The sequence below is a fragment of the Choristoneura fumiferana genome, chromosome 14 (assembly GCF_025370935.1).
Source record: "Choristoneura fumiferana chromosome 14, NRCan_CFum_1, whole genome shotgun sequence".
NCBI lineage: Eukaryota > Metazoa > Arthropoda > Insecta > Lepidoptera > Tortricidae > Choristoneura > Choristoneura fumiferana.
The window spans coordinates 19,142,758-19,170,442 of record NC_133485.1 but is presented as its reverse complement, the minus strand read 5'-3'; the positions used below and the strand labels follow the sequence as shown (position 1 = coordinate 19,170,442).

Genomic DNA, 27,685 nt, shown 5'->3' with positions numbered 1-27,685 from the left:
AGTTAGGTATCAGGTCAGGTCAGGATTTTTATGATAGCAACTAAACACACGTTGTTTATAACCTTGACTACCGACATAGTAGGTATTAAACCATCAATTAAAAGAATAATCAACACTTAATCAACCAACTACCAACCAACAATTAGAAACTAAACGGTACTTTAACATCGTTTATATACGGTGATTCGTGCCATCCTCACCACTTTTTGTGAAGACTCGCGATCACAAATGGCTCGTTTGACGATCCTTGTCGCTCTTGTGGCGTTGGCGATAGGCGTGAGTGAGATAGACTCCTCGGCGGATACGATGAAAGATCTTACATCAGGTTTCCTTAAAGTACTCGACGAATGCAAGAAAGAGGTGAACAAGATTTAAGTTTTATGATAATACTAGCTTTTACCCGCGGCTTCGCACGCGTAAACTATGCGATCTGATAGTTGCAATTGAAATTCCGGGATTTGACAAAATTCCACTAAGAATTCCCAAAATTTATATCGTGGTCTTCATTGAGGTTGTGTTGTGTTAAGAACAACTGTCCAAAATTTCAAGGCTCTAAATCCAGTGGTTGAAATTTCAAGATTTTATCCCTATCCCAACACAACCATTCTTATTGGAACATTTCTTATTGTTATTTTTACTAATTATGTGTCATTGCTGTTATAAATAAATTATTTTCTTTCTTTCTTTCTTTCCATCCCGTGGGAATATCGGGTTTAAAAGTAGCCTATGTGTTATTGCATACGTCCAGCTACCTAAATACCAAATTTCGTGACTCTAAGCCCAGCGGTTATTATTTCGAGATTTTATCCCTATCTCGTGGGAATATCGGGATAAAAAGTGTCTTATGTTTTAACTCAGGGTGACTCAGGTTATAAACTAATTATTTGGCAAATTTCATCCGAATCCGTCCAGCCGTTTCAGCGTGAAGATGTAACAAACATACTCACAAACTTTCGCATTTATAATTATTAAGAAGGCTTGTCTTTCCCGCGACTTCGCTCGCGAAAATCATTAGAAAGTTATATGCTGTGGTCTCAGTTGAATTGAAATATTTTACTTTACTTTTACCGGTAAGTATTTTACTAAATTCTGAAGGGGAAATTCCAAAAAAAACGTCGTGGTCTTTACTGACGTTACCTTTAAAACAACCGTACCAAATTGCATGACCCTGAATCCAGCGGTTGATTTTAAGATTTTATCCTAATCCCGTAGGAATAACGGGATAAAAAGTAGCCTATGTGTTATTCAGATATAATTATGATGTACGAGCTGTATTATTTTAAAATTTAAGTAGTTATTGCCTGAAAGAGTAACAAACATTCTTATTTCATGTGTATTTTCAGCACTTGAAATGTTAATTAATAAAAATTAGAAACAAGTCTTATAACTTTAGGTTCGCTATCAAAATACTTTTACATTTATTTTAACCTATCTCTGATAAATTCAAAACACCACCAGCTGAATCTCCCAGACGACATCATCAACGACTTCTACCACTACTGGAAGGAGGATTACTCCCTCCTCAAGAGAGACACTGGTTGTGCCATCGTCTGCATGAGCAAGAAGCTTGAACTCATCGACACCAGTGGCAAGATCCATCATGGAAACGCCGAGGACTTTGCTGTAAAACATGGAGCTGGTGGGTATGCCTATTACTTCAAGGATAATGATGGCACAACTGATTTCGGCCATAACCACTTCGACTCCTAATCATTTGATTGGCTTACATAGCCTAGTGTACGAGTACACTGGAATGAACTAAATCGTGACCCACTGTGGAACTCTTTGTAGAAAGAACCAGTGATATAGCATTGCTTGACAAGGGAATTTATTATGACACTTACTGTGAGAACGTTATACGGTGAGTCAGGAATCAAATGGTTCGACTGTACTTACGTGCCATCAATGCGAACGTACATTCACTTAAAGGATATACAATAAAATATTTCAGGAGTTATTTTGTACAGGTCTATATCCGGGAACTAAAAACTATTCCAACATTCTATCTAGTTATAGCTAGCTTGAAAGCAAGTTATTTAAAAATGTTACAAAACAAAAGTACTAAGTATATAAAGAAAGGAGAGAAAGAGAAAGAAAGAGAGAAAGAGGACTGGAAGAGATCTCTCTGAAGCAATAAGGCCGCCTATTTGCTTACCTTGGAAAATTTTAAATACCTGTTGTTTCTGTACCTACTGCTTACTTTGTGTTGGTGAATCTCAGTTATCGCGAGTAAAATCGAACCTTGCATTTAAAGCCCTATGGTCAGAGACCCCTTAAACACAATCCTTTCTTCATATCGTTAATATCAACAAATCATCATCATCATCAGCCGGAAGACTTCCACTGCTGAACAAAGGTCTCTCCCTTAGAACGCCAGAATGCTTTTTTTTTGCCATTATTCCCACGCCTGACAGGCCTGACCGGCGGCTTGGGAATCGCAGTGTTACGCTGATGGTGTACGCAGAAGACGCTGCTGCCCGTCTTCTAGACTTTTCCCTTAGTCGCCTTGCTATTCTACATAATCAACAACCCGCATGAATCTGACCGCGAAGCTGAGGGAATCTGTCCAGGCTACATCCAACGGGATGGGAATGGGAGGAGCTATTTTTGTCCGGGCACCCCACGTAATCAACAAAATATCAAACCTTAAATCTATTTCAGCTGACGACGTAGCCACGAAGCTGGTGGCCATCCTCCACGAATGTGAAAACACGCACGACGCCATCGAAGACTTGTGCATGAAAGCGCTTGAGATCGCCAAGTGCTTCCGAACCAACATTCACCAGCTCAACTGGGCTCCTAAAATGGACGTCATCATCACTGAAGTCCTCACCGATGTTTAGATAAATTAATGTTATTTTATGTTTATAAAGTTCATCGACACAGTAGTCTGGCTAATGAAAAATGAACCTGGAAACGCGGTCAATTTAAAAAACTTGCAGATGGTATCACCACAGAATAAGTAATAGTACACAGAAGCTTCTCTGCCGTACAAAAGTGACGTGTAGGCATAAGAATCGTGCCTACTTTATGCTTCTCTGTCTATCGCATGCCTTTTCGTAAATAAGTAGGAATGCCAAGTAAATAGATGACAGAAATTTCGAGCTTCCTTTTTTAATCTTTATTCTTATCTTTACCAGTCCTTACTGTCCTTGCCATTTTTTTAGGGTTCCGGAGCCAAAATGGCAAAAGCGGAACCCTTATAGTTTCGCCATGTCTCTCTGTCTGTCGGTCTGCGGCTTTGCTCAGGGACTATCAATGCTAGAAAGCTGTAATTTTGCACGGATACTTATATATGTAAACTATGCCGACCAAATGGTACAATAAAAAAATCAAAATAAAAATTTCTTAGGGTTCCATAGACGTAAAGAGGGGGTGTTTTTTTTTCTCATCCAATACTATAGTGTGGGGTATCGTTGGGTAGGTATTTTTTTTTAATTAGGGGTTTGCTGAGACGATTTTTCGATTCAGTGATTTGTTTGCCGAAATATATTCAACTTTAAAGTGCAAATTTTCATGAAAATCGAGCGTCCGCCCCCCACTCTAAAATCTAAACCGGTGGGTGGAAAAATTCAGTATTGACTTTTCATTGAGGCTCTGGGGGCTAGTAGCGTAATGATAATGAAATATTTAATTTATTTTTCATCTCTAGATACAGTGTGTTACCGGCAAAGGAAGGTTAAAGTAACGTATTTCTGTAAATGAACTAAAAGAATTGGCTTGCTTGAATAAATTATTTAAAGTATTTCTGTAACTTGGCCATGACATTAATTTAATTAATAAACTAAAATTCAGACTTTATTAACTTTCAAACAAAATTATACTTAATTGACAGCAATGTACCTACACCAAAGTAAATTATACTAGTAATAAGTATACTGTGAAATATAGCAAACACCAGTCAAGTTTGACAATCTCTTTTAATTAAAATCTTTTACAAAAACAAATAACAATGCAATGCAGTCTTGTTGTTGTTTTTTAGAACAATATGGCGCTGTCCATTGGAGGACAACTTTGCCAAGTAGAAAAAATATCTAGTAACGGGTGGATGAACGATGACAGCGCGAAATCCATCGAAAACCAATGCAGTCTTGGTTGGTTGGTTTTTTAGAAAAATATGGCTCTGTCCATTGGAGGACAATTTTGCCAGTGTCTAGTAGGTTTTGCCGTTGTACGGTAAAAAAAATCTAGAAAACGAAATATGAGAGGTAATGGTGGATGAACGATCAAAATAATGTTGTTTTAAAAGTTCCAATGCAGTGTTATTTTTCTCTTTTATTCGAGTAACAGCTGTCACCTTGAGACGTTTTTCCATTAACCTTTAAAAAATATTTCACCAGTGACAGCTGTCATCTTTAAGGCGTTTTCTAAATAAATAAATAAAGCATAGCCTACTAATATTCACGTTTGCAGACGCAACACAAGAAATGTAGACCATCTTAAATTAATGATGTTTTCAACTGGGATATAACGGGAGTTAACTGGGATACCAATGTCTTGATTCAGTAGCGAATAGGTTTGTCTATGTTTGCAGGTGGTAGGACCTCGTGCAAGGTCGGCCGGGATTGCTACCATCATCTTTCTGTGACGCAGTTAACCATACATGTTGTATGGGCCGTCACGAAACTGGCTAATAAATTTTGTATGGAAAATTAAGGATAATTAAGGCAAAACGGGTACAGTTTTTACTTACCGAATGCAGCATGTTGTGCCCAGGGCCTCTAATAGGTGAAAGACGGCCCTGGGGGGCTACTACGAAATACAAAATCGAAGTTCGTATCGTACCGTCCCTCTCACACTTGTATTAAATAATATAAGCGTCAGCGGAACGGCAAGATACGAAGTTCGAATTTTTCACTTCGTAGTTACTACGAATGGTAATGGTACTGTACCATCAGCCAAATAAGTGGTCTATCAATTTTTAAACAAGTCCCTATCAAATGCACATGTCGCTAAAGTCGAACTTACAAGTTGACAGTACATACCCTTAGTGTAAGTGAACTAAAAGAATTTCCTTGCTCACCCGCGACCTTACGATAGCTAAGCTTATGCAAAATATGCGTGTTCATGCAGTTCCTCCACCTCCACACTGTAAGAACACACACAAACCACACAAACCCATCTATCACCACCACCACACTACACTGACGCGTTTCGAACTCAACCAGAGCTCATCTTCAGAGTGACACAACCGTACACCATGCTACAAGTTGTACGCGAACGCGATCGAGACATATTTTGTAACCGAAAATTTATACTATCGCCTCAGACACGTCTATTGGCCTTATTGTTTTATGACATGGAAACGATTATCAACTTTATGGTGGTAGACCACATATTTGGCTGATGGTACCTATAGGGCCTGTAGACCATAAGACATAAACTACACGTATCTGCCTAGACAGAACAATTGGCTATCATCGATACAAAAGATCTATTTAGTTCTTAATCGAAACGCGATTCTATGATAGCAAATAGTGTAAATTAGTCTTAGAACGAACCAGAACTCACCATTGGAAACTAAACTTTAACTACAAGCTTAAAAGATGCTTTTCGGACGCGAAACAAGCCGGTTCTGCCACATAGATAGCGTTAGACAATATTAAACTGTAACTCACTTTACTTAAGGTTCGATATTATCTGAAAATGTTGGTGTTTGAAGAATCAGATTGTGTTAAAGATTTTTAGGCTTTATGGTGAAGTATTACAGTTTGATTTTCCATGTGAATGGATTTTAGAAGACCAATTAATAGGCGTAATAGTCTATGCTAAGTAAGTGAGGTCTTAAATTCTAGATTAATGTCTATAAAGCTGTCCTTTGACAATAGATGTCGCGACAGGGTTCGGTTTGAAGATAAGCTATCTGAGATAGTGATTGTATAGTTAATTAAATCATAGAACGATAGTTTGATGCAAATGAAGCCATTATTTGAGAGACCGTGTTTAAAAGTTATTTAGTAAACTAAGTACATATGTATCAAGGGATTTTAAGAAGTGTTAGGGGCTGTTTGACGATCCATTGATTAGCTTTAAATGGCGGTTATGTGTGATGCCGTCTCTATTTGTTTTGTTCGAATAGACGGAGACGGCATCACATTTAACCGTCGGTTAACGCTACTCAATGGATGATGAAACAGCCCCTTGGCAATTAATTATTCGCGGCTCCTGTATAATTTTCCTGGAAATATATATTCTGTATTAATCCAGGTAATAAACTATCTGTGTGTTAACTTTTAGACCCAGATTTTTTGTATAAGAGTGGGAAAACGAGCATATGGGTCACCTAATAGAAAGCAATCACCATCGCCTACGGATACCTGCAACACGACGGGTTTTAGAGGTGCGTTGCCACCCTTTGAGAGCTTTATAGCGGTTCGTTTTTTAAGACCCCTAAGTTGTACCGCTCCGTGCTGCGGTCCCAGGCAGGAAGCTGGTTACTTTATGTATGTATCTTATATATTATTATACATATGCATACCTCCTACACCCAGCCCCGGATCTAAGGGGGGGGCAAATCGGGGCACTTGCCCCGGGCGGCAGCTTCATGGGGGCGCAAAATCCTTGAGGCAAGAAATTAAGAAGAAAAATGCTACTCATTGGCAGTTTTTCTCAAACACTAAAGGAAGGGGGCGCCACCATCAAGGTTTTGCCCCGGTTCGAAAAAATCGTAGATTAGGCTGCCTCCTACACCAAATTGCAGGTGGTAGGACCTTGTGCAAGGTCCGCCCGGATTGCTACCACCATCTTGCTCGCTAATCCTGCCGTAAAGCAGCAGTGCTTGCACTGTTGTGTTTCGGCGTGGAGAGCAAGACAGCCGGTGAAATTTCTGGCACTTGAGGTATCCCATCTTAGGCCTCTAGGTTGGCAACGCATCTGCAATCCCCCTGGTGTTGCAGGTGTCTATGGGCGGTGGTGATCTCTTACCATCAGGAGACCCACTTGCTCGTTTGCCATCCAGTCGAATAAAAAAAAAATTCATGTAAATCCAACGAACCGTTTTATCGTGGAAGATTAACACACACGCACACGTCCTGCAAAGTCAATTAAGTCTGGACTTTCGCTTTTTAGTATCCATAGAATTCCTTACCACAAAAGTATCACCTCTTATTCTTGTTCAAGACATACAAATAAACAAGGGTGCGATTCCGTCGTCACCGAAGCGTCGTAACGACTGTTTGCGTCAGACAGCGCCACCTGCGCCCGCGCTGAGATGTGTTCCACTGTTTACCCATTGCAGGGGGGCCAGAGAGAAACTGAGAGCATTACCGAAAAAGTGCAAGAACTAGGCTAGGCTTTCCGCGCCGTCCGTCCTTTTTAGAGTATCGCTTGAGAAAGAGAGAGCTCTAAAGCAGCGTTTCCACCAATAATGTGCAAGGATGTGTTGCGATGAACGTGTTTTTCATTAACCAATAGAAACGCTTTATTTACCCATCCTCGCACAGCACATCTCTGGTGGAAACAGCTGAGCGGAGCGAGGCGAGGTAAATAAAGCGTTCCTATTGGTTAATAAAAAAGTTCCTCGCACATTATTGGTGGAAAAAAGCAATTTTTTAACCCCGACGCAAAAAGAGGGGAGTTTAAGTTTGACATCAATGTAGATGTGGTGTTAGGAGGAGGCCTATGTCCAGCAGTGGACGTCTTTCGGCTGACATGATGATGATGATGACCAATGTCTTTCTGTCTGTGTCATCGTAGCTTTCAAATGGGTAGACTGATTTCGATGCAGTTTTTTACGTGAAAGTGAGATTCTTCGAGTGTTTTTTGTTATGTTTCAAACCAAACAGACAGACATTGGTGTCAAACTGATATGTCACCCTTCTTTTGGTGACGGGGATTAAATAGTATATTTTTTATCGAGGGACTAATATAAGCCAATATATACCCGAGGTGGTTAGCCATCCGAGCTGTAGTGAGGGTGTCTATTTATCCGAGGGTTTATATTGAGTTTTAGTCTGGAGGTGAAAATTCTATTTTTCACTTCGATTGCGAGAAAAAATAGCCATTAATCGGTTATGATTTACGCTGTAACTACAACAATTTCAAAGTTTTCGCGGTAAGTATTTTTTTCCAACCAGACACAGATATAACAAAATCGCATCGGCGAAATGGTCCATACACAAACTGGAATAAATAAATAGAATGGCGCCACCTTCTATGCGGTAAAAGCATAGAACTAAGACCACGTAGACTAAGAACGTAACATTTTCGTCATGAAAATGGTCCACAAACAATCTTGTTTGAGTTTATCTAAGTCACTCGAAGTAAATTAAAAAATTAATTACTTTTACTCCCTAGGGACTAAAGTACTCACTTTACTCCCGCCTCGTAAGGCTGTATTGATCTACTTTTAGAGCATGAGAAGTGAAAAATTAACTTTACCACTGTATACATTTAAGACATTTAACAATTCAAATCTTTACTTCAGTTGAACATTTTCTCGGGGGAGAAAAATGTTAAAGTGAACGTTCTCTCTCCCCTCTCTGGCCAAACCGTTTTCTTTTTATTATAACGATAAGATTTATAAATGTGTTGGGTTCTCGGATTTATTGAATCAGCAAACACACATGCTACACGGCATTACGTGATTTACGGTAAAACCTTATTTTGGGGATTATCCTTGAATATTACGAGAAGATCCAAGCTTTTAGGGTATAACCTAACCTAACAAAAAGTTGGAAAACCGACTTTGTCACTTCAAAGTTCAATCTCAAAAATGGCTGAACCGATTTTGATAAAACATAAAAACCATCGCTAGAAAACCTGCTTTCAAATAAAAAAAACGCATTCAAATCGGTCCACCCGTTTAAGAGCTACAGCCACAGACAGACAGACAGAGACATATAAACACACAGACACACATAGCGGTCAAACTTATAACACCCCTCTTTTTGCATCGGGGATTAAAAATATGACAAGGCAATTGAAGCTCTACTCATATTCATCATCATCATCATCATATCAGCCATAGGACGTCCACAGGGGGAAGCTTATGCAAACATAGGCCTGCCCCATACATTATGTGGGTTTATCTATTACTCTACGTGTAATAAAACGTACCTATATTATGTTAAGTACCTTGTATTGTTTGTTTCATTTCAACTTTTATTTTACAATCGGTTTCCATTTTTCAATTATTTTGGGGGTGTTATAAGTTTGACCGCTATGTGCGTCTGTGTGTCTGTCTGAGGCACCGTATCTCTCAAACAGGTAGACCGATTTGAATGCGGTTTTTTTATTTGAAATCCGGTTTTCTAGCGATGGTTCTTAGACATGTTTCATCAAAATCGGTTTAGCCGTTTTTGAGAAATTGAACTTTGAATTGACAAGTCGGGGTTTTCAAACTTTTTATTGGTTAGGTTATGTATTAAAATTTTAAATTAACTGTCAAATCTATTAAGCAGTGGGTTGAAAAAAAACATTTTTGTACTTTACCATTCCCGAGTTTAATTTAAGAGTATATAACATAGGTAGGTAACATTTAAGCACTTAAAAAACTTAGGTATAATAATAACTTATTCTAAGACTTGTTGCTGACGAAATATTAAGGTAATATAAGAGGCACCTATTTACATAGGGGATGCGTACATAATCATAGTAATGTACAGAAGACTATTTATGTTACCACAGAAAAGTCCATTTGGCGTTATAATTTGTCGGTATTTGAGAATCATGACGTTGATGAAAGAATTAAAACTATTATGACAGTTAATATAATAAAAAAAATTAAAACAGGATGTATTAAGTGAGTTCTAATAGGAAGTAACTGGTTGCTGAAATAATTTAAATGAAAAACTAACAATCAAAATAGATCACAGATCTTGAAAATATCGTTGCATTCCAATTGCTTAGAAGTCTAGTAAACATGGTATGAAATATAAGTTTTCTTTATGGGAATAAACACGAGGTAAATAATGGTAATGGCCCCTTGCCCAGTTTAATTTTTCTTAAACCTGGATAAGTAATTTTCAGTTCATATTTTGATACTACGCAATCTTAGCCTATCAGTCGAATGGGGGTGCCTAAATTCAGGTCGTTTATGAAACAAACGCTAGAACTAAGAACAGTGATGGAGCTAGAGAGTAACACTCTGATAAAACCATTCAAAATTTTCGAGAAATTAGTGCTTAAATAGACATTGAAGAAAAGAAAATAATATCCAATGACAATAAAGAAGAAATGAGAGCCCAAACAATTTCATCAACGGCACTCGAGCCAGAAGATTATACCTCCGTCATGACTTCCTCCAAAATAGTCTCCATGCTGGGGGCCCATTTGAGGCCGTGTATCTTGGAGCGGAAGCATTTGGCGATCTCCAGGGTCTTGCTGCAGTCGTCGATGATGCTGGCAGCCTGCGTCTCGCACTCGTGAAGTATAGTCACCAGCTGCTTGGCCATGTCGTCGTCTGGAATATATGAGAAAGTGGCAGTAACTGTTTTAACTTTGATTAAGTGTGTAAAGCCAGCTGTGATTAAGCAGATTGTGTTCTCGACTGGTTGGACCTCCTCCTTGAAAGCCTCCTTGTTTATATTTATAATATTATCTTATTTTTAATTCTATATTCAAATCTGGTGCAATCCGTCTGACAGAGCTCATCTAAATCAGTTGCTCTGTCAGATTGGTCGCGTAAGCAGCCTCTTGTTGACTTCCTTATTTTCATTAAATAGTTCAAACCATTGCGATACGGTATTTTTAATTTAGTTCGTCAATAGACTGGATCCAGTTAGATGCACCCAGGTCCAATTCTGGAGTAACCGACAAGTACATCTCTGACTCGGATTTTTCTTTTGGAAATTGTAGCTTTATTTTCGTTTTACATTAATTAAAGGTGTAAGTAGTCACAACGTATCTAGATTGTTTTTATATGCTGGTGTTTCTCGTTGCACCCCTTCCATACCAACAATATAGTCTTTAAATTGCGCTTGCCGTAGAACATTATCGTGGCAGGAACTGTAGGAATGAGTTTGACCTATCTAATTACGAAATGATTGACTTTAAAGTTACTTACCAGCTCCATGGCTTTTAGCAAACTCATGGGCGTTTCCATGATGCAGTTTCTGTTCATCGGTGACCAGATCGAACTTGGAGGCCATGCACATTATGGCGCAGCCCATCTCTCTGTTGACCAGCTCATAGTCCTCGCGCCAGAAGTTGTAGAAGTCCTGCATCACTGCGTCCGGGATGTTCAACTGCACACGGTAGTTCCAATTAGTTTAGGTTATTCACAACTGAGCAAGGATTGGCCTGATGGCAAGTGCAGATGGAGGCTGTAGATTGACTTCACTGGTCCAGTTTAACATCCAATTCACTTTAGTCTTGAATGAATTTAAATTACAAGTACATACATACATACGGAAAAAACAGAGGATTAAAGATCGTATTCCTAGGTGGAATAAGTCGCCAGTAATCACTTGAATTTGACGTCCGTAAAGCAAATAATTATGGTGTAAGTAACAAACATTTTTTATAAAATCTTTTTGATTATTTACTAGATTTCTTATGCATAAGTTCAGACCCCGACGTTCATAAAGTTTATACAATTTTGACATGCGTAGATTACGTCTGTTTAACTTTATTTTTAGACGTTCTGTGAAGATGTTCGCAAAAGCTGCAGAGATCAAAAGCTTGAGAGCTTTCAAGAGAGGTGATCTGGGGCTCCCACGAGCAGCCGTTAAGTTTACTCCTCAAGCAACTCCTGGTGGTTTCAAGGAGGTATCGCTTCCCAGGATCCGAATACGCTTCTGGTGAGAATAGCATCTTCTGGTCGGTGGAAATTAGTATCGCGTCAAACTCGTTTGTCGGAAGAAGCCCTCGATTATTGGTGATGAAGCACAGTCCGCACCGTCGGGATCGGAACACGTCCGCGCCTTCACTGTCAGTGAAAACCGGCGTTCCAGGCGATGACAGGTATATCAACGCGTATTTATCCCCAACACTCCACTGATCATGATCACCCACAAATGTGTAGGTTATCCCACGGAATAATATGTTATACAGTATTAAATCTAGGGCGTAGAATGTTGAGTAAGAGTAGAATAACACTATGATAAGGATTTGTAGTATTTTTGATAGTTGACGATACGAAATTGCTGCCGCGCACATTTTTTTTACAGGCAGTCCGCATGTGTGGGCCCGTAATTAACACACCCGTAATTTTATTAAAATTTAAGATTACGGTATTATTATCGATACTGTCAAACTTCAGAATGACAAAGACATAAATTAAATCTTGTCTATTGTAATGTAAGACCGATGACAGAGCAAATAAATACGACAAAGTATTTATGTCAGAAGATGCATTGCTTTCCCTTTTTGCCAAGAATACGACTTTATGGGCAAAGTTGGTAGTAAACGGAGTGTTGGCCGAAGAAAAAAGTCTTGGTTGAGAAATATTCGAGAGTGGACCGGAGTCACGAGCGCTGCTGAGCTGTTCCACCTCGAGAAGGACAGAAAGAAATATTCTGAGTTGATGGCCAACCTTCAGTGGGTAATAAGAGAGGCACCACAAGAAGAAGAAGAAAAACACGACTTACAACGATCGTAGAGAAAACAAGTTGGTAGGTAATAGGGTAACGTTCAATATATATCACTTTTCAACCGATTTCAAAAAAGGAGGAGGTTTTCAATCTCGTCTGTATGTTTTTGTTCCTACGAATTATTTGCTTTTGGTAACAGAGACATACTTTGTATGAATTAATAATAATTAATTAGAGCTAGAGGCAACAACCAAATAGGACATCCATTTTACACAACAAAAAATGTATAACCCACCTCATTTTTACACTTTTCCAAAGCTGTAGCAAACCCAGTGGTAAGTTTCTTCATGACATCAGCTGAAGATTCTACTTGAAAAACTCCGAGGGTAAAACAGATTGTCAATGATAGAATCCGCCATTTTGTGACCGCAGCCATCTTGTCGAGTGCAGCGTAGCGAGTGTTGCTAGTCAATAAGAGTGGAGTATTTAAGGGAATTTTGAGACTCATTAAGGGGGATTAAAGGTGATTTAATTGAAGGTTGGCACGGATGTGTTAATTGTACGGCGTGTGTGAATTAAAGACGTGTCCGATAATAGGATAAGTGTATGCTGAGATACTTAATTAAACACTACTAGCTGGAATAATGTTGTATTCGAAGTAATTTTTAGGGTTCCGTTCCTTTAGAGTTAAGAAATAACGTAACCAACAAAAAGTTGGAAAACCCGACATTGTCAATTCAAAGTTGAATATCTCAAAAACGACTGAACCGATTTTGATAAAACATGTTTAAGAAGCATTGCTAGAAAACCAGCTTTCAAATAAATAAACCGTATTCAAATCGGTCCACCCATTTTGCCACAGACAGACATACAGACACACATAGCGATCAAACTTATAACACCCCTCTTTTTGCGACGGGAGTAAAAAAAGAAACCATTAAAGAGTCACTTTGCTGTCTACGAAATTTCATCATCATCATCATCCCAGCCTATATACGTCCCACTGCTGGGCACAGGCCTCCTCTCAGAACAAGAGGGCTTATCCACCATACCAAATTGACCTAGTCTCAAAACTAAGCAAAGCTTGTGTTATGGGTACTAAGCAATGGGTAAACATAATTAAATAGATAAATACATAATTATAATGAACACCGAAGAATCGTGGAGAAACATTCTTATCTACTCGGACCGGCGATCGAACCTGAGACCACGAACTTTGAACCTTTTTGACAGTCATTGAAGTGCTCATTTTATAGTACCACTAGACCAGAGTTTGGGCTGAGGTCGTAAAAAATTATCCAAACAAAAAACACACTGATCGCACCAAATCGCAAAGCAAATAAAATGGTTTTAGGTTAGATTACTTAGATTCTACTTGACAGTGACAGCAGTGACAGTTGACTTCGTTTTTTTTTTACTGTGTCTACTAAGTACTGAGCCCTCAACGGGTCTGCCATTTCAATCTCACAAACGTCATATCGACCACTTAAAAAAATATTTCTAATTAATAAGAGGAAATAAAAATAAAAGAGCTGCAGTTCCTCGATTATTAAGACGTCGACTATCGAAAAAAAATATAATTAGCGTTCCCAAAAAACTTTACTTAGCCAATTATCTCGAAAAATCCGACTTCGCTTCAGTTATTTAAAATGTGACTACCTATCTGTTACTGTTTTAATCGACTTCAAAGTCATTTCATGTCTATGTTGAATTATTATGTGTCATCATCATCCCAGCCTATATACGTCCCACTGCTGGGCACAGGCCTCCTCTCAGAACAAGAGGGCTTGGGCCAAAGTTCCCACGCGGAATCAGTACGGATTGGGAACTTCACACACACCATTGAATTGCTTCGCAGATTTGTACAGGTTTCCTCACGATGTTTTCCTTCATCGCAAAGCTCGTGGTAAATTTTAAATGTAATTCCGCACATGAATTTCGAAAAAATCAGAGGTGCGAGCCGGGGTTTGAACCCACGACCCTCTGCTTGAGAGGCGATAGGTCAAACCACTAGGCCACCACGCTTTTTATGTGTGTTTTTGTGTGTTTTTTAATTTATTATGTGTGTAGTTCTATAATTCACCTTAGTTTCACTTAAGACTCGTAATAATTTACAATTCTAGTCACAAGCAAATATGTATGCACGTCTCGTCCGCCGTAGCTGCCAAACGGATGCCGAGCGGCCTTCGGGTCACCGACATTGTTTTAGCATTAAACATACCATTTTTTTACCTTAGTAGCTGTTTTCCGGGACTTAGTGTATTTTATTAGTTTATTAGGATTCCGTACCCAAAGGGCAAAAACAAAAGCCCTATTACTAAGACTTCGCCGTCCGTCCGTCCGTCTGTCACCAGGCTTTATCTCTTGAATCGTGATAGCTACAGTTGAAATATTCACAGATTATGTTTTTTTATTGCCGCTATAACAACAAACACTAAAAACAGAATAACATAAATATTTAAGGGGGGGCTCCCATACAACGAACGTGTTTTTTTTTGCTGATGTATAATGTTGTATAAATAATGGTACGGAACCATCGTGCATGAGTCCGACTAGCACTTAGCCGGTTTTTATATCCCGCGGGAGCGTGCCAGAATAAAAACTATTATATGTGTCGGTTGCTGCATAACGTCACAGGGGGGAGGCTACTAAAACTTCAAACATCGAAGTTCATACCTCTCACTCTCGTCAGCGGGACGGCAAGATAATTGTAGTTCGAATTTTGTACTTCGTAGTACAGCAGGGCTACTACGAAACTCGAAACTCGTATCGTACCGTCCCTCTCGCTCTCGTATTAAATAGTATAAGTGTCAGAGGGACCGCACGACGCGAACTTCGAGTTTCGTAGTAGCCCTGCTGTACTACGAAGTGCAAAATTCGAACTACAATTATCTTGCCGTTCCGTTCATCTTTTTTTTTCAAATAGCTGCTATAAACGAGCATGCGGGTCACCTGATGGTAAGCGATCACCGCCACCCATGGACACCTACAGCATTATTAGGACTGCGGGTGCGTTGCCGGTCTAAAGGGGAGAAGGATAGAGGAGAGGGGAAGGGGGGGAGTAAAAGGGGGAGGGGAGTTGGGTCATCGTCATTTTTATTATCATTGTCAATTATGGGGTAGAACACAGCTCTGACAACATCACTTTATAGCAGCGTTTCCGCCAATTATGTGCGACGTTGCATGTGATGCGAGGAATGTAATTTTTATTAACCAATAGAAACGCTACATACACGTCCTCGCACAACACATCTCTAGTGGAAACAACTGAGCGAAGCGAGGCGCACATTATTGGTGGTAACGCTGCTTGTAAAGGCACATTAATACTAACTGTTGATGTACCACGAATATTCAAAAAAGTATTCCAGCTTGAGGGTACTCAAATAAATATAAAGATTGCTCCATTTTAGTCTAGTATTAGATGGTATTCATCCCAGCCTATATACATCCCACTGCTGGGCACAGGCCTCCTCTCAGAACAAGAGGATTTGGGACATAGTTCCCACGCAGGCCCAGTGCGGATTGGGACCTTCACACGCACCATTGAATTGCTTCGCAGGTTTGTGCAGGTTTCCTCACGATGTTTTCCTTCACCGCAAAGCTCATGGTAAATTTCAAATGTAATTCCGCAGATGAATTTCGAAAAACTCAAGGTGCGAGCCGGGGTTTGAACCCACGACCCTCTACTTGAGAGGCGATAGGTCAAACCACTAGGCCACCACGGCTTTTTGTAAAGGCACATTCATACTAACCGTTGATGTACTAAGTATATTCAACAATGTATTCCAGCTTGAGGGTACTCAAATAAATATAAAGATTGCTCCATCTTAGTCTAGTATTAGATGGTATTAGTCATATTGACATACACAGCATTAACCCTGCAGTTAATTGTTGCATTACGGGCACGCGCTTACTCCGCATTAGGATGCAAAGTTACTGCATCCCCGGAGACGGCACCAGCTCCATTGTCCTACGAGAGGGCTGTTTCGCCACTCATTGATTAATTTTATTTGACGGATAAATGTGATGCCGTCTTCTATTCGAACAAAACCAACAGAGACGGCATCATATTGACCCGTCAAATAAATTTAATTAATGGAAGGTGAAACGGGGTCTACTTAATCTACGTCAACTGCGTTTAACTTATTGTAGTCCGCCGTTAAGTCAATTTTGACACGTGTCACTCCCTTGAATACGTCAAAAAACAAAAACATTGACGTATTTCGTACCAGAATGACAGGTGTCAGGATTGGCTTCTTAGCGGCGGACTATAGTAGGTGTTGACGTTTGAATCAGCACGTGGCGCTCTCTCTTAACACACGTATCGAATTAAAGGTCCTAATGATACCTAAGTACACGTGGTTGATTTTAATTAATATAAGTATTAGAGTCCATCCAAAATACTATGAATAGCGACCAAAAAAAGTTTTAGGTACAAAGTAGATACAGTCTTAACTATTAAAGCAAACAAAAAAAAGTACCTAAGAAATGTATTATAAGCTAGTGAAAATATTACTTAAGCTAATACGAGTATATAACTCTTAAAGCTATTATGCATATAAGAACATTTGTGTGCCTTTGTGACGCTTTTTTTTAATAATTATCATTTTTTCTTGAAAAGTTCATACAATCCCGCAGAGAATACTTTAAGACTTAAAGTTTAAGTAACGGCCGCTAGCATTGATTGTTCCCGTGTCGTTCCAGTCAGTGGACACACGCATCATACATCGCTAATCCGTGTCAGGCGTGGATTACTCTTCATTACATCGCGTCAGCTGAGAGACATTTATCACCGTAGTAAGTCCGCCCCTCGTATCAAGTTTATGTGCGAATTAAAATTAATTATTTGAAGCTGAAGAGGCAATTTTTTTAAATGATATCCATTATAGTTCAACCAGTGCATGTTGCCACGGTTGACAGTGACTCTCAGACGTGGTCCTTGACCTTAGGCCCTTAGAAGCTCACACAACGAGTTTGGAGACAGCTATGCTCAGAGTTTCTTAGTTAAGTAATCGGAATCGGTTTGATTATCGGAATACTGTACTTCGGGCCATTACTTACTTAACATTTCGTATTTTTCATTCTTCGGAGTTATAAGAATCGAATATATTAAAAAAAACGATATTTTGAAATTCGGTAAAATTAATTCGCGTTTTTAAGTAATCGGAATTACCTATATGTCTTAGGAATTGTGGAAATCGGAGTTTTGAAAATCAAGGAATTAGCAAATTCGGAACAAAATATTTCGTAGTATTTGGGTGATCCCATCAGAAATACGAAAATTCGCCGAGTGATGCCGCAGATACAGGAGTTGTTAAATATAACAACAACATCTGTATCTTACAACCTTATTATCTGTTTAAAAAAATATATACCTCGTTGAGTTTTTTGCCGGATTCTTCTCAGCAGAGGTTTTTCCGCACCGGTGGTAGTTTTTTTTTGAAATTCATAAGTGCTTGTTGTAGCCTAAATTGAATAAAGATATTTTGACTTTGACTTTGACTATGTTCTACACAACAAATATTTTTTCAGATTCTTATTTCGCTCTGCAGTGAGGCATAATAATATGTATATTATAGGCCGACATAGTAAAATTATGATAACATAATTATCTTGTTTTAGTGAAATGTTGACTGTGTCTTAATCTAATTTTCGTTTGTTTCAGGTATGATTTTAATTTTAAAATGACATAACGGGATTCAGGCAGAAACACTACAAGACATAGATGCTGTCTCTTAATACTACAGAACAATCCTCAGGTTAGTGTAGTCTTCCTAAAATCATCCCAGCCTATATGCTACCGCCGGGCACAGGCCTCCTCTCTGAATAAGAGGACTGGACCGTAGTTCCCATGCGGATCCAGTGCAGACTGTTAACGTCATCGCCATTGAATTGCTTCGCGGGTTTGTCCAAGCTCTCGATGTTTTTCGTGGGACGTATATAAGCAGTGATGATGATAATGATAAGGTGCGAATCAGGCTCGCGTACCGAGGGTTCCGTAAAAATCTATGAATATCTGGTGTTAGCAGAGGGGCTCTCCTAAGCAAAAAGTACGCAATGTTGGGCAACAAATGGAATCTGTACAGCTATGAATAAACCATTACTAGTACATATTAACGAAGAAGCTCTTCGGTGCTCACTTCCCACAACTCTCGATAATTAGAGGGCGAACCAAATATCAGCAATAAATAACCGATAGCCGTGATTTACGAGGGAAGTTAATTGTGCAGTAGACGCATGGACCAAGTTCAGCTACGTTGGCATTGGGAAGAGCGTGTGAGAACTTGGTACTTAGATGTTTATTGAAAGTTGTTAGCCAAGGAATAAGGTTAGCCATACATTGTCAATTGAAAAACGGTGCAAATTATGACCTACCAACTTAGATTATAATTATATACTAATCTAAACCTAAGCACCAACTTAATAAGTTATTGGTAAAAATTTCATTTTTAATCCAAGCTTGTATTAACAAGCTTTTTTGCTGACTGTACTTTTTGTCGACTTTACTTGCATTGTCACCCAAACTACATTAGCATACAAAATTTCAAGACGATGACATTAACCGTTGAAGAGTTCCGTCCCGCAGAAACGATCCTGGCCGGACTACCAGGATGTCACGTCCAGATTATTGTATTGTCACGCAATTTACACGAGTATGCCAAATTTGAAGACAATCGGAGTAGTGGAAGTTGGTCGAATTTTACTTGCAAGATTTGATTACAGACAGACAGACAACGGGACAGGTGAAACTAAACAAAGCATGTAAGAAGTTGATAAGACCTCGACATTATGATTACAAGGTTCAATATCTCAAATTTTACTAAACCTATTTTGAAAGAAAGAAATAAAGAAAAAAGATATATTTATTCACACAACACAAGGCAACAATATTATTATTTTAATGGATATTAGCGAGGCATCATCTCTTTTAAACTAGCTGTCGATAAAAAAGTTGCATCGAAAGCGGTTCATTCATTTGAAAGGTACGACGCCACAGACAGACACACATTCGCATCAAATTTATATCACCCTTTGCTTTTTTCGTCGGGGAGGAGAGTGTTAATCTATCTATCACTATCAAATGAAATTCGTTTACCTACAGATAGTTTGAGTCCCGGGGAAGGACATAGGGTAGTTTTGAATCCCGGAAAATTGAAAAATGCGGGAGTTCTCATGGATAGATAGATAGCATAGTTCATTTCTGCTAAGAGTTACATTTTTCACTTACATTTGTTGTGCCAAACTACAGAGCAGTTTGTCGGCACTTTAGCTCTTGGTTTATAAAGTTACAAAATCACAAGTAACGCTTAACATAGGATAGTAAGTATTAACACTTGCTATGGTTAGTTATGTTTATTTATTTATTTATTTATTTGGACCTTCAACAATAAGTACACAGTTTCATTATTACTAAGATTGCGTAACAACTTATAAGCTATGCGCCTTATTAATTACAGAAGATCACAGCATGCATTAAATAATTATACAGGTTGCACGAAAATAAAGTAAAAAAAAAAAAAACTCAACTTAGTTTGCTAACGGTTAAAGTTAATTTTCTTGAATTAAAACTATATAAAAAAAGAGAAACAAAAAGTTAGATATTAAGAATTTTCCTCCTAATTATTGGAAACGGAGTTATGTTGAGATCGATCTCGCTTTGATGCTGTTTGTAAACATTATACATACGCGATAGAGGACAATGCCGCTTGAGGTTAGTGCGACCCTCCAGTACAGAAAATAGTTTAATGTTGCATGTTCTAGGTATTCGGGATGGAATGAAGAAATTAACTTTTTGCAGCAAATCTGGACAATTCAACTCACCAGTGACAATCCTTTTTAGAAAAACAACATCAAAAGAGCTTCTTCTATCAGATAACGAGCCCATCCCGAAATACCTCAGGCGTGCATGATACGATTTATGGCTTAAGACTATAAAAAAAAAATGTTTTTATACTATTAGAAAAACCAGACATTTTAAATTACAAGCATGTCATATACCACGAGTTATCATTAAATACTTAATTAATATTTTAATTATCTAAAAAGATTTTTTTCGATTTTAACTTAAATTATAAGTTTTTTGTTTTTTCCATATCCCTAATGAGTTCACTCGGTAGTTCATTATAAATTTGGAATAGCGATAAACGAATTCTACGCTGACAGAGAGTAATTCTATATATGAGACATAACTGAAGCCTGGCGATTCAAATAGGTCACAGAACAAAACCTTTCATCCAATAATGTTACACAGACACGCATGACGTCGAAATAATTACAAATTCCACAATGTGTTTTAGCCGCGTCTGTAAATCTATCACGGGACAAAACGCCGCATCCCCTGATTTATACGGTGTAATAATGTCGCTTGTTTATATCAGCAGTTCGCTGTCTATTGCGTGCTCGATACGGTCATCGTAGAGCGGTTGACTGTTGATACACGCAATGTAGTAGGTAATCGCTGCCGTGCTTGCGTCACGGCTGACTGAAATATGGGACGTCCGATGCGACGTTACAATGGTCCATGCTGCCCTAGCCCTAGCGTTTCACGCGAAAAAAAATACAAGCGACATGACAGTATAATACAATATACAACATCAATATTCCAGCCTATTGTCCCACTGCTGGGTACAGACCTCCTGTAAGAATGAGAGAGCTTGGACTGTAATTCCCAAGCGGGCTCAGTTGCGTATTGCGAATTCCACATGCACTATTGAGTTAATTCGCAGGTTTTTGAAGGTTTTCTCATGATATTTTCCTTAACCGTAAAGCTAATGGCAAATTTCAAATGTATTACGCAAATAGTTTCGAAAAAGTCAGAAGTGCAAGCCCGAACTTGAACCCACGATCCTCGGCTTGAGGGGCCGTAGGTCAAACCACTATGCCATCACGGTTTCAGTCAGAGGTGCGAACCCGCAAAAATATATGTACCTACGATTATGCTAAAATACTAGCTTTTGCCCGCGGCTTCGCCCGCGTGGAATTCGGTTATCGCGCGCTGTTCCCTCGGGAACTGTGCATTTTTCCGGGATAAAAAGTAGCCTATAAACTATCTCTATGCCAAAAATCACGTCGACCCGTCGCTCCGTTTCGAAGTGAAATACGGATAAACATACAAACACACACACGCATTTATAATATTAGTATGGATTATTCGGCTAAAAAATTAAATGTTTCTGTGTTCACTGTTACCTATGCGAAAAGTATTTTTTAGACGATGGATATTACGCATGATAAAGGGAAACCGGTCTAAAATTATCGATAAATACCGTAAAATAAGCGCGGTTCAATCAGCATAAAAACTTTCCACCAAAAACAAAATGGCGGTGTTGTTTTAACAACATTCCGAGTGACAACTTAAATCATAATACGTTTAACATAAGAACACGTTGCAGGGGGTAGGACCAGCGGCGTCTTTAGCCCATGCAGCGCCCGTGTGCAATTATTACTTTAGCGCCATCTAGGAAGCGCGCGGTCAAAATGGAATAGGTTCAAAATGCCGCGGCCGGCGCCCCTAACACCGCTGCTCCCGTGTGCAACGCACACCCCTGCACTATAGGTAAAGACGCCTCTGGGTAGGACCTTGCGCAAGGTCCGCCCGGATTTCTACCACCATCTTGCTCAATAATCCTGCCGTGAAGCAGCAGTCAAAGTCAAAGTGATTTATTTGCAGTGCTTGCACTGTTGTGTTGCGGCGTGGAGAGTAAGACAGCCGGTGAAATTACTGGCACTTGAGGTATCCCATCTCAGGCCTCTAGGTTTGCAATGCATCTGCAATACCCTGGTGCTGCAGATGTTTATGGGCGGTGGTGATCTCTTACAATCAGGAGATCCACTAGCTCGTTTGCCATCCAGTCGAATAATAAAAAATGCATAACATTTAAACGAATAAAACTTTCAAATTACAGTATAGGTAATTTACGCGATAGGAAAGCAAAAACATGCGATATAATTCCGAAACATTATAGACTATTAAAACTCGATAAATAAAACCCGTCGTTACGGGTATCATACGCGATACGCGATTACTGGCCAATCGCCAGCGACAACGTCTGCCCGTTAATGGCCCGCTTTAATTTGTGGCCCGTGCGTGGATTGCTTTATACGCTGTAATTGCCGAGGCATGTTATTGCAGCGAATTGCAATGAAAAAACATCATCAACATCATCATCGTTGGTCATTGGACATTAAGCTTCACCTTTAAACACGAATGGAATATCGTTCGAAAGATAAAAAACCGGTCAAGAGCGTGTCGGACACGCCCGAAATAGGGTTCCGTAGACATTACGAAAAAATTAAGTAATATTTTTCTAAGGATTTCGTATTTTATACGGAATCTTCCAAGTTTATTTATATTTTATACCTTAGGCTGCTATTTACTCTTAAACTACTAATAATTCTCAAGCAAACTTAGCCGTTTTAGTTTTCCTTGAAAGTTTGATATACTTACTACCATCCTGGGGGGGACGCTCGATTTTAATATAAATTTGCATTTTAAAGTCGAATATTTTGCAAACAAATCACTGAATCGAAAAATCCTTTTAGAAACCCCCTAATGGTTTTAAAAGACCTATCCAACAATAGCCCACACTACAAGATCGGATGAGACTACCTATACTACCTATGGCACTACAATACAATACAATACAAAGACTCTTTATTGTACACCAGACATAGTAAGCGATACAGAAAACAGATAATTACACAGAGAAAAAGATTACAAGGTGAGCAATAGGCGGCCTTATCGCTTAAGACTACCTATACCTTGTCCATGGATCATCCATAACTATCGTCCGTTTGTCGGCTTTAATACAAAAAATTACTTAATTTGTCACAAAATATAGATTTAATCTTAATTAATTAGCTTAGGGGCTTATTTCATCATTATTCAGTCATTAATAAATTTTACGTCACAGGATATATCCGTAATGCTGTCTCTGTTTGTTTTGCCCAAATAAACAGAGACGGCATTACATTTATCTGTCACATAAAATGTATCAATGCGTAAATAAAACAGGCCTTATATTAATTTATTGAATCAGGCGTTACTTTGCGGAGGTCCATATCAATGAACTAAAATAATTTCCTTGCTCACCCGCGACCTTACGATAGCTAAGCTTATGCAAAATATGCTTGCTACGGCTTGGATCTAATTTCAGCAATGGTAGTTAATAAAACATGCCTTGACAGTAAATAAATAAAAAATCAAGGTAGTTTTGAAGGACGGTTAAAAAAATTTATTAATAATTTGTGGGTAGTTTTGTTTTGTTTCATAAAACGTATGTGGGTACTTGGGGAGTTACAGTGACAAGTTAAAACGGTGGTTGTGGTTCGTTAGTCTAACAACTGGTAGCATGGTGTACGGTTATGTCACTCTGAAGATGAGCTCTGTTTGAGTTCGAAACGCGTCAGTGTAGTGTGGTGGTGGTGATAGATGGGTTTGTGTGATTTGTGTGTGTTCTTACAGTGTGGAGGTGTAGGAACTGCATGAACACGCATATTTTGCATAAGCTTAGCTATCGTAAGGTCGCGGGTGAGCAAGGAAATTATTTTAGTTCATTAGGCCTTATATTATTAAACCTTCAGACCGCTGAACTTCAAGAAACTCATAAAAGCGTCTTAGCCCTCCTCCGCCCCTCTTTTTGACAAACCCTCCATTGTTGAACGAAACACCCTTCCTAATCTTAACTGGACAATTGCGCTAAGATCCCTACGGCCCTGTTTACAATATGCCAGTAAAATAATTTCAATATTACGGGACCGCGATGCTAGCGGTGGTGGCCTAGTGGTTTGACCTATCGCCTCTCAAGCAGAGGGTCGAGGGTTCAAACCCCGGCTCGCACCTGTGAGTTTTTCGAAATTCATGTGCGGAATTACATTTGACATTTACCACGAGCTTTGCGGTGTAGGAAAACATAAAACATCGTGAGGAAACCTGCACAAACCCGCGAAGCAATTCAATGGTGCGTGTGAAGTTCCCAATCCGCACTGGGCCCGCGTGGGAACTATGGCCCAAGCCCTCTTGTTCTGAGAGGAGGCCTGTGCCCAGCAGTGGGACGTATATAGGGCTGGGATGATGATTACGGGACCGCGATGCTAGCGAGTTAGGACTGAACGCCACCGGGCAGCGGGGAGGATAGCGGAGCGGCGAGCGTGGTCTTTGTTCTATCAACTACAAAAAAATGTATGCGGCCAAAGTTACAAAAATATCATCATCATGTCAGTCGAAAGACGTCCAATACTCCAATGCTGGACATAGGCCTCCCCCAAGGCTCTCCAATCAGACCGGTCTTGTGCTTTCCGCATCGACCGCAATCCCGCGAACTTAACCAGGTCGTCGCTCCATCTTGTCTAAGGCCTACCGACAGCACAGTACGTCTCCCGGTCCGCGGACGCCATTTGAGAACCTTCTGACCCCATCGGCCATCAGTCCTGCGAGCAATGTGCGAGAAAAGTCACATGCGAAGAGATTCAATGGTGTGTGTGAAGTTCTCAAAACACACTGGATCCGAGTGGGAACTACGCCCTAAGCTTTCTTATTCTAAAAATCCTGTGCCCCGCAATGGGGCGCATGTAGGCCGAGATGAATAAAGCTTTGGGTTCGTTTTCGGTCAAAACTGAAACAGAAACCGAAATTCGATTTGGGTTGCAAATACCTATTAGTTTCGGTCGAAAACTAGGTACATAATTATTATTATATAAAGTCAACAATGGCTAATGCCACTCTAGTGGCAAATTTTAAAGATTTTATACCAATTAAATTATTTTCCTAGAAGTGCAGTGTCAAGTTACTGAAATGATTTTACTTTTACTGCAATAATGTAAACGGGGCCTTAAGCAGTTAATTATGCAGCGAGGACTCGCCATAATCCCGGTAAGCCCGGGGGCCGGGAATCCCCGGCTATCAGTGTCCGGGAAATCGCGGCCGATAGTTGAGACGTCTGTCTTGAGATGTGAACGACGTAGAGCTTAGAATGACGTAGAAGGTATTTTTATTTTGATGGATGCTAAAGCTAACCAAAGCATTTCTATTGGTTCAAGAAAAACATATTTCTCGCAACACATCCTCGCACATCCCTGGTGGAAACACAGCCTCAGTTCAATATTTCAAAGACAGCTGAACCGATTTCAATGAATTATGGCTAAGAACTTTCACGTAAAAATACGCATCGAAATCGGTCCATCCGTTTGAGAGCTACGATACCATAGACAGACAAATAGGCATTGGCGTCGAGCTAATAACACCCCAGTTTTTGCGTCGCAGGTTAAAAATACAATTATGTATTTTTTTCACGATATAAAACATTTTTATTAATAAATAAAAGGTAGATTACAATAAATAAACAAAAACTACATTAAAATTAAAAACTAGAACTATAATAAATGTATAAATTTACCCTGCAGCATGGTACCAAAGATGCTGGCAGCATTTCCCCGCTGGATAGTAAGACTGATGCGTTGAGCGAGGAAACTGCCAGCTCTTCGGTCTCCTGTGGTTGCTCTCAGTCTCTTTGATAAATCTTAAAAAATCAAATTCAAATGTCTATATTCACATAAAATATGGTACAATAGGTGATAAATTAACATTTCCAGTATAAAAACATATTTTGCTACATAGCATGCAAAGTAATCTTAAAACTAGACTGATTAGATTAATTAAACACAGGCATCATACTACGCAGAACACGTAAAGTGGAATAGTTATGTGTTTGTGTTGAAGAGGGCATTTGTTGAATAAACCATTTTTTCTTTGAGCAATCTATAAAGTTTACTTTTAAATAAATTTAAAGGAAAAACTTTGAAGTCATCTGGGATTGCATTAAAATGTTTGATGCACATGTGGTAACTATTTTTCCTAAAAAGAGCACTGTTTGGATAATCATACCCACTTGACAGTCCGAAGATACCATGGTATCCAAAACCAAAATGCTTCAAACTGTCCGTGGATACTCTTTAGGTCGTAAAGTTTAACCTTTATTTTGTGAATAAATTATAAATTACATGTTATTGTTTTATAAATAGTATTTGAATGAGTAATAATTTACGTCTCAGCATTTCTTCTTTATTAAAAACCTTGTAGTTAAAAAAATTGTGGTACACCGCGCGTTTCGTTCGTCGATAAAAAAACCCGGACCATTTGAGGCATATTGGTCGCGCGTTCCTGACTGTCAAGTAGTTTATATTATGTATTATGTAATATTTATCCAGCGAAAACTTTAATATGGAACTTCCATCAATTCATAGTCCTATGCCGAAGGTGTCAAGGCAATCAGTCCGGCGCAGCTGCCCGGAGTCCGGGATCTGCCGGACCGGATTACATCCCTAATGCGACCATTACCGGAACCGTGTCTTACAACGGATTGATTTAATCTTTTATTTTTGTATTTCTGCAAGCTTTTTAACCCTCGACGCAAAGCCATCCGACGGGGCCTATGTAAACGCATGAAATAGGTATGTCATAAATACATACTAATATTATGAATGCGAAGGTGTGTGTTTGTATCTATGTATGTTTGTCAAAGGGAGCGACGGATCGACGTGATTTTTGGCATAGGGATAGTTTATGGGCCAGAGAGTGACATAGGTTACTGCACGAAAAAATGTACAGTTGTCGAAGGAACAGTGGGCGATAGCCGAAATCCACGCGGGCGAAGCCGCGGGCAAAAGCTAATTCAGATATTTTATAGAATAGATATTATTGTATTAAAGACAGCTAACAAATGAACCGATTTCAATGCAGTTTTATAACGTGATCAAGCAAGTTTCTTTGCGATGGTTCTTAGCTATGTTTAATGAAAATCGGTTCAGTCTTTTGAGATACTAAACTTTGAAATGACAATGTCGTGAGTTTTCTTCCTATAGTTATTACCTGTTTGTTCACTTTAGTATTAACCAGTGATTTAGTCGAGGGACAGATTTATGAAATTCACTAGCTTTTCGGTTCGGTTTCGGTTCGGTTATCGCGCGCTGTTCCCTCGGGAACTGTGCATTTTTTCGGAATAAAAAGTAGCCTATGTCACTCTCTGGCCCATAGACTATCTCTATGCTAGAAAACACGTCGATCCGACTCGACGTGAAACGGGCAAACATACAAACACACACACTATCGCGTTTATAATATTAGTATGGATTATCGTCCCAGCTGACGTCCTACTATTGGGTTTAGGTCTCTTCTCAGAATAAGAGGGCTCGAGGTGTGGTTCCGATGGGGCCCC

The 27,685-nt window shown here is 39.3% G+C and overlaps 3 protein-coding genes across 7 annotated transcripts in view; 2 read left to right on the top strand and 1 right to left on the bottom strand.

Moving 5' to 3' along the window:
- LOC141435369 (uncharacterized) overlaps positions 1 to 27,685 on the top strand; it is a 758,872-nt gene that overhangs the window by 259,029 nt on the left and 472,158 nt on the right. The window lies entirely within an intron of this gene.
- LOC141435380 (pheromone-binding protein-like) lies at positions 197 to 3,104 on the top strand. Its single transcript, XM_074098100.1, has 3 exons — positions 197 to 360; positions 1,459 to 1,639; positions 2,662 to 3,104. Exons 1-3 carry the CDS (start codon positions 229 to 231, stop codon positions 2,841 to 2,843), a joined length of 495 nt encoding a protein of 164 aa, XP_073954201.1. The 5' UTR covers positions 197 to 228; the 3' UTR covers positions 2,844 to 3,104.
- On the bottom strand, positions 9,419 to 12,950 carry LOC141435378 (general odorant-binding protein 1). Its single transcript, XM_074098096.1, has 3 exons — positions 12,769 to 12,950; positions 11,006 to 11,186; positions 9,419 to 10,402 (listed from the first exon to the last, which is right to left on the bottom strand). Exons 1-3 carry the CDS (start codon positions 12,907 to 12,909, stop codon positions 10,221 to 10,223), a joined length of 504 nt encoding a protein of 167 aa, XP_073954197.1. The 5' UTR covers positions 12,910 to 12,950; the 3' UTR covers positions 9,419 to 10,220.

Excerpts from the sequence above, each read along its gene's own strand:
- LOC141435378 (XM_074098096.1), bottom strand. The coding sequence starts at position 12,909 with ATGGCTGCGGTCACAAAATGGCGGATTCTATCATTGACAATCTGTTTT. Across the intron at positions 11,187-12,768 it reads TGGAAAAGTGTAAAAATGAG|TTGAACATCCCGGACGCAGT; the intron begins GTGGGTTATACA and ends TACCGTGTGCAG. Across the intron at positions 10,403-11,005 it reads TGCTAAAAGCCATGGAGCTG|ACGACGACATGGCCAAGCAG; the intron begins GTAAGTAACTTT and ends CATATATTCCAG.
- LOC141435380 (XM_074098100.1), top strand. The coding sequence starts at position 229 with ATGGCTCGTTTGACGATCCTTGTCGCTCTTGTGGCGTTGGCGATAGGC. Across the intron at positions 361-1,458 it reads TCGACGAATGCAAGAAAGAG|CTGAATCTCCCAGACGACAT; the intron begins GTGAACAAGATT and ends AAACACCACCAG. Across the intron at positions 1,640-2,661 it reads TGCTGTAAAACATGGAGCTG|CTGACGACGTAGCCACGAAG; the intron begins GTGGGTATGCCT and ends AATCTATTTCAG.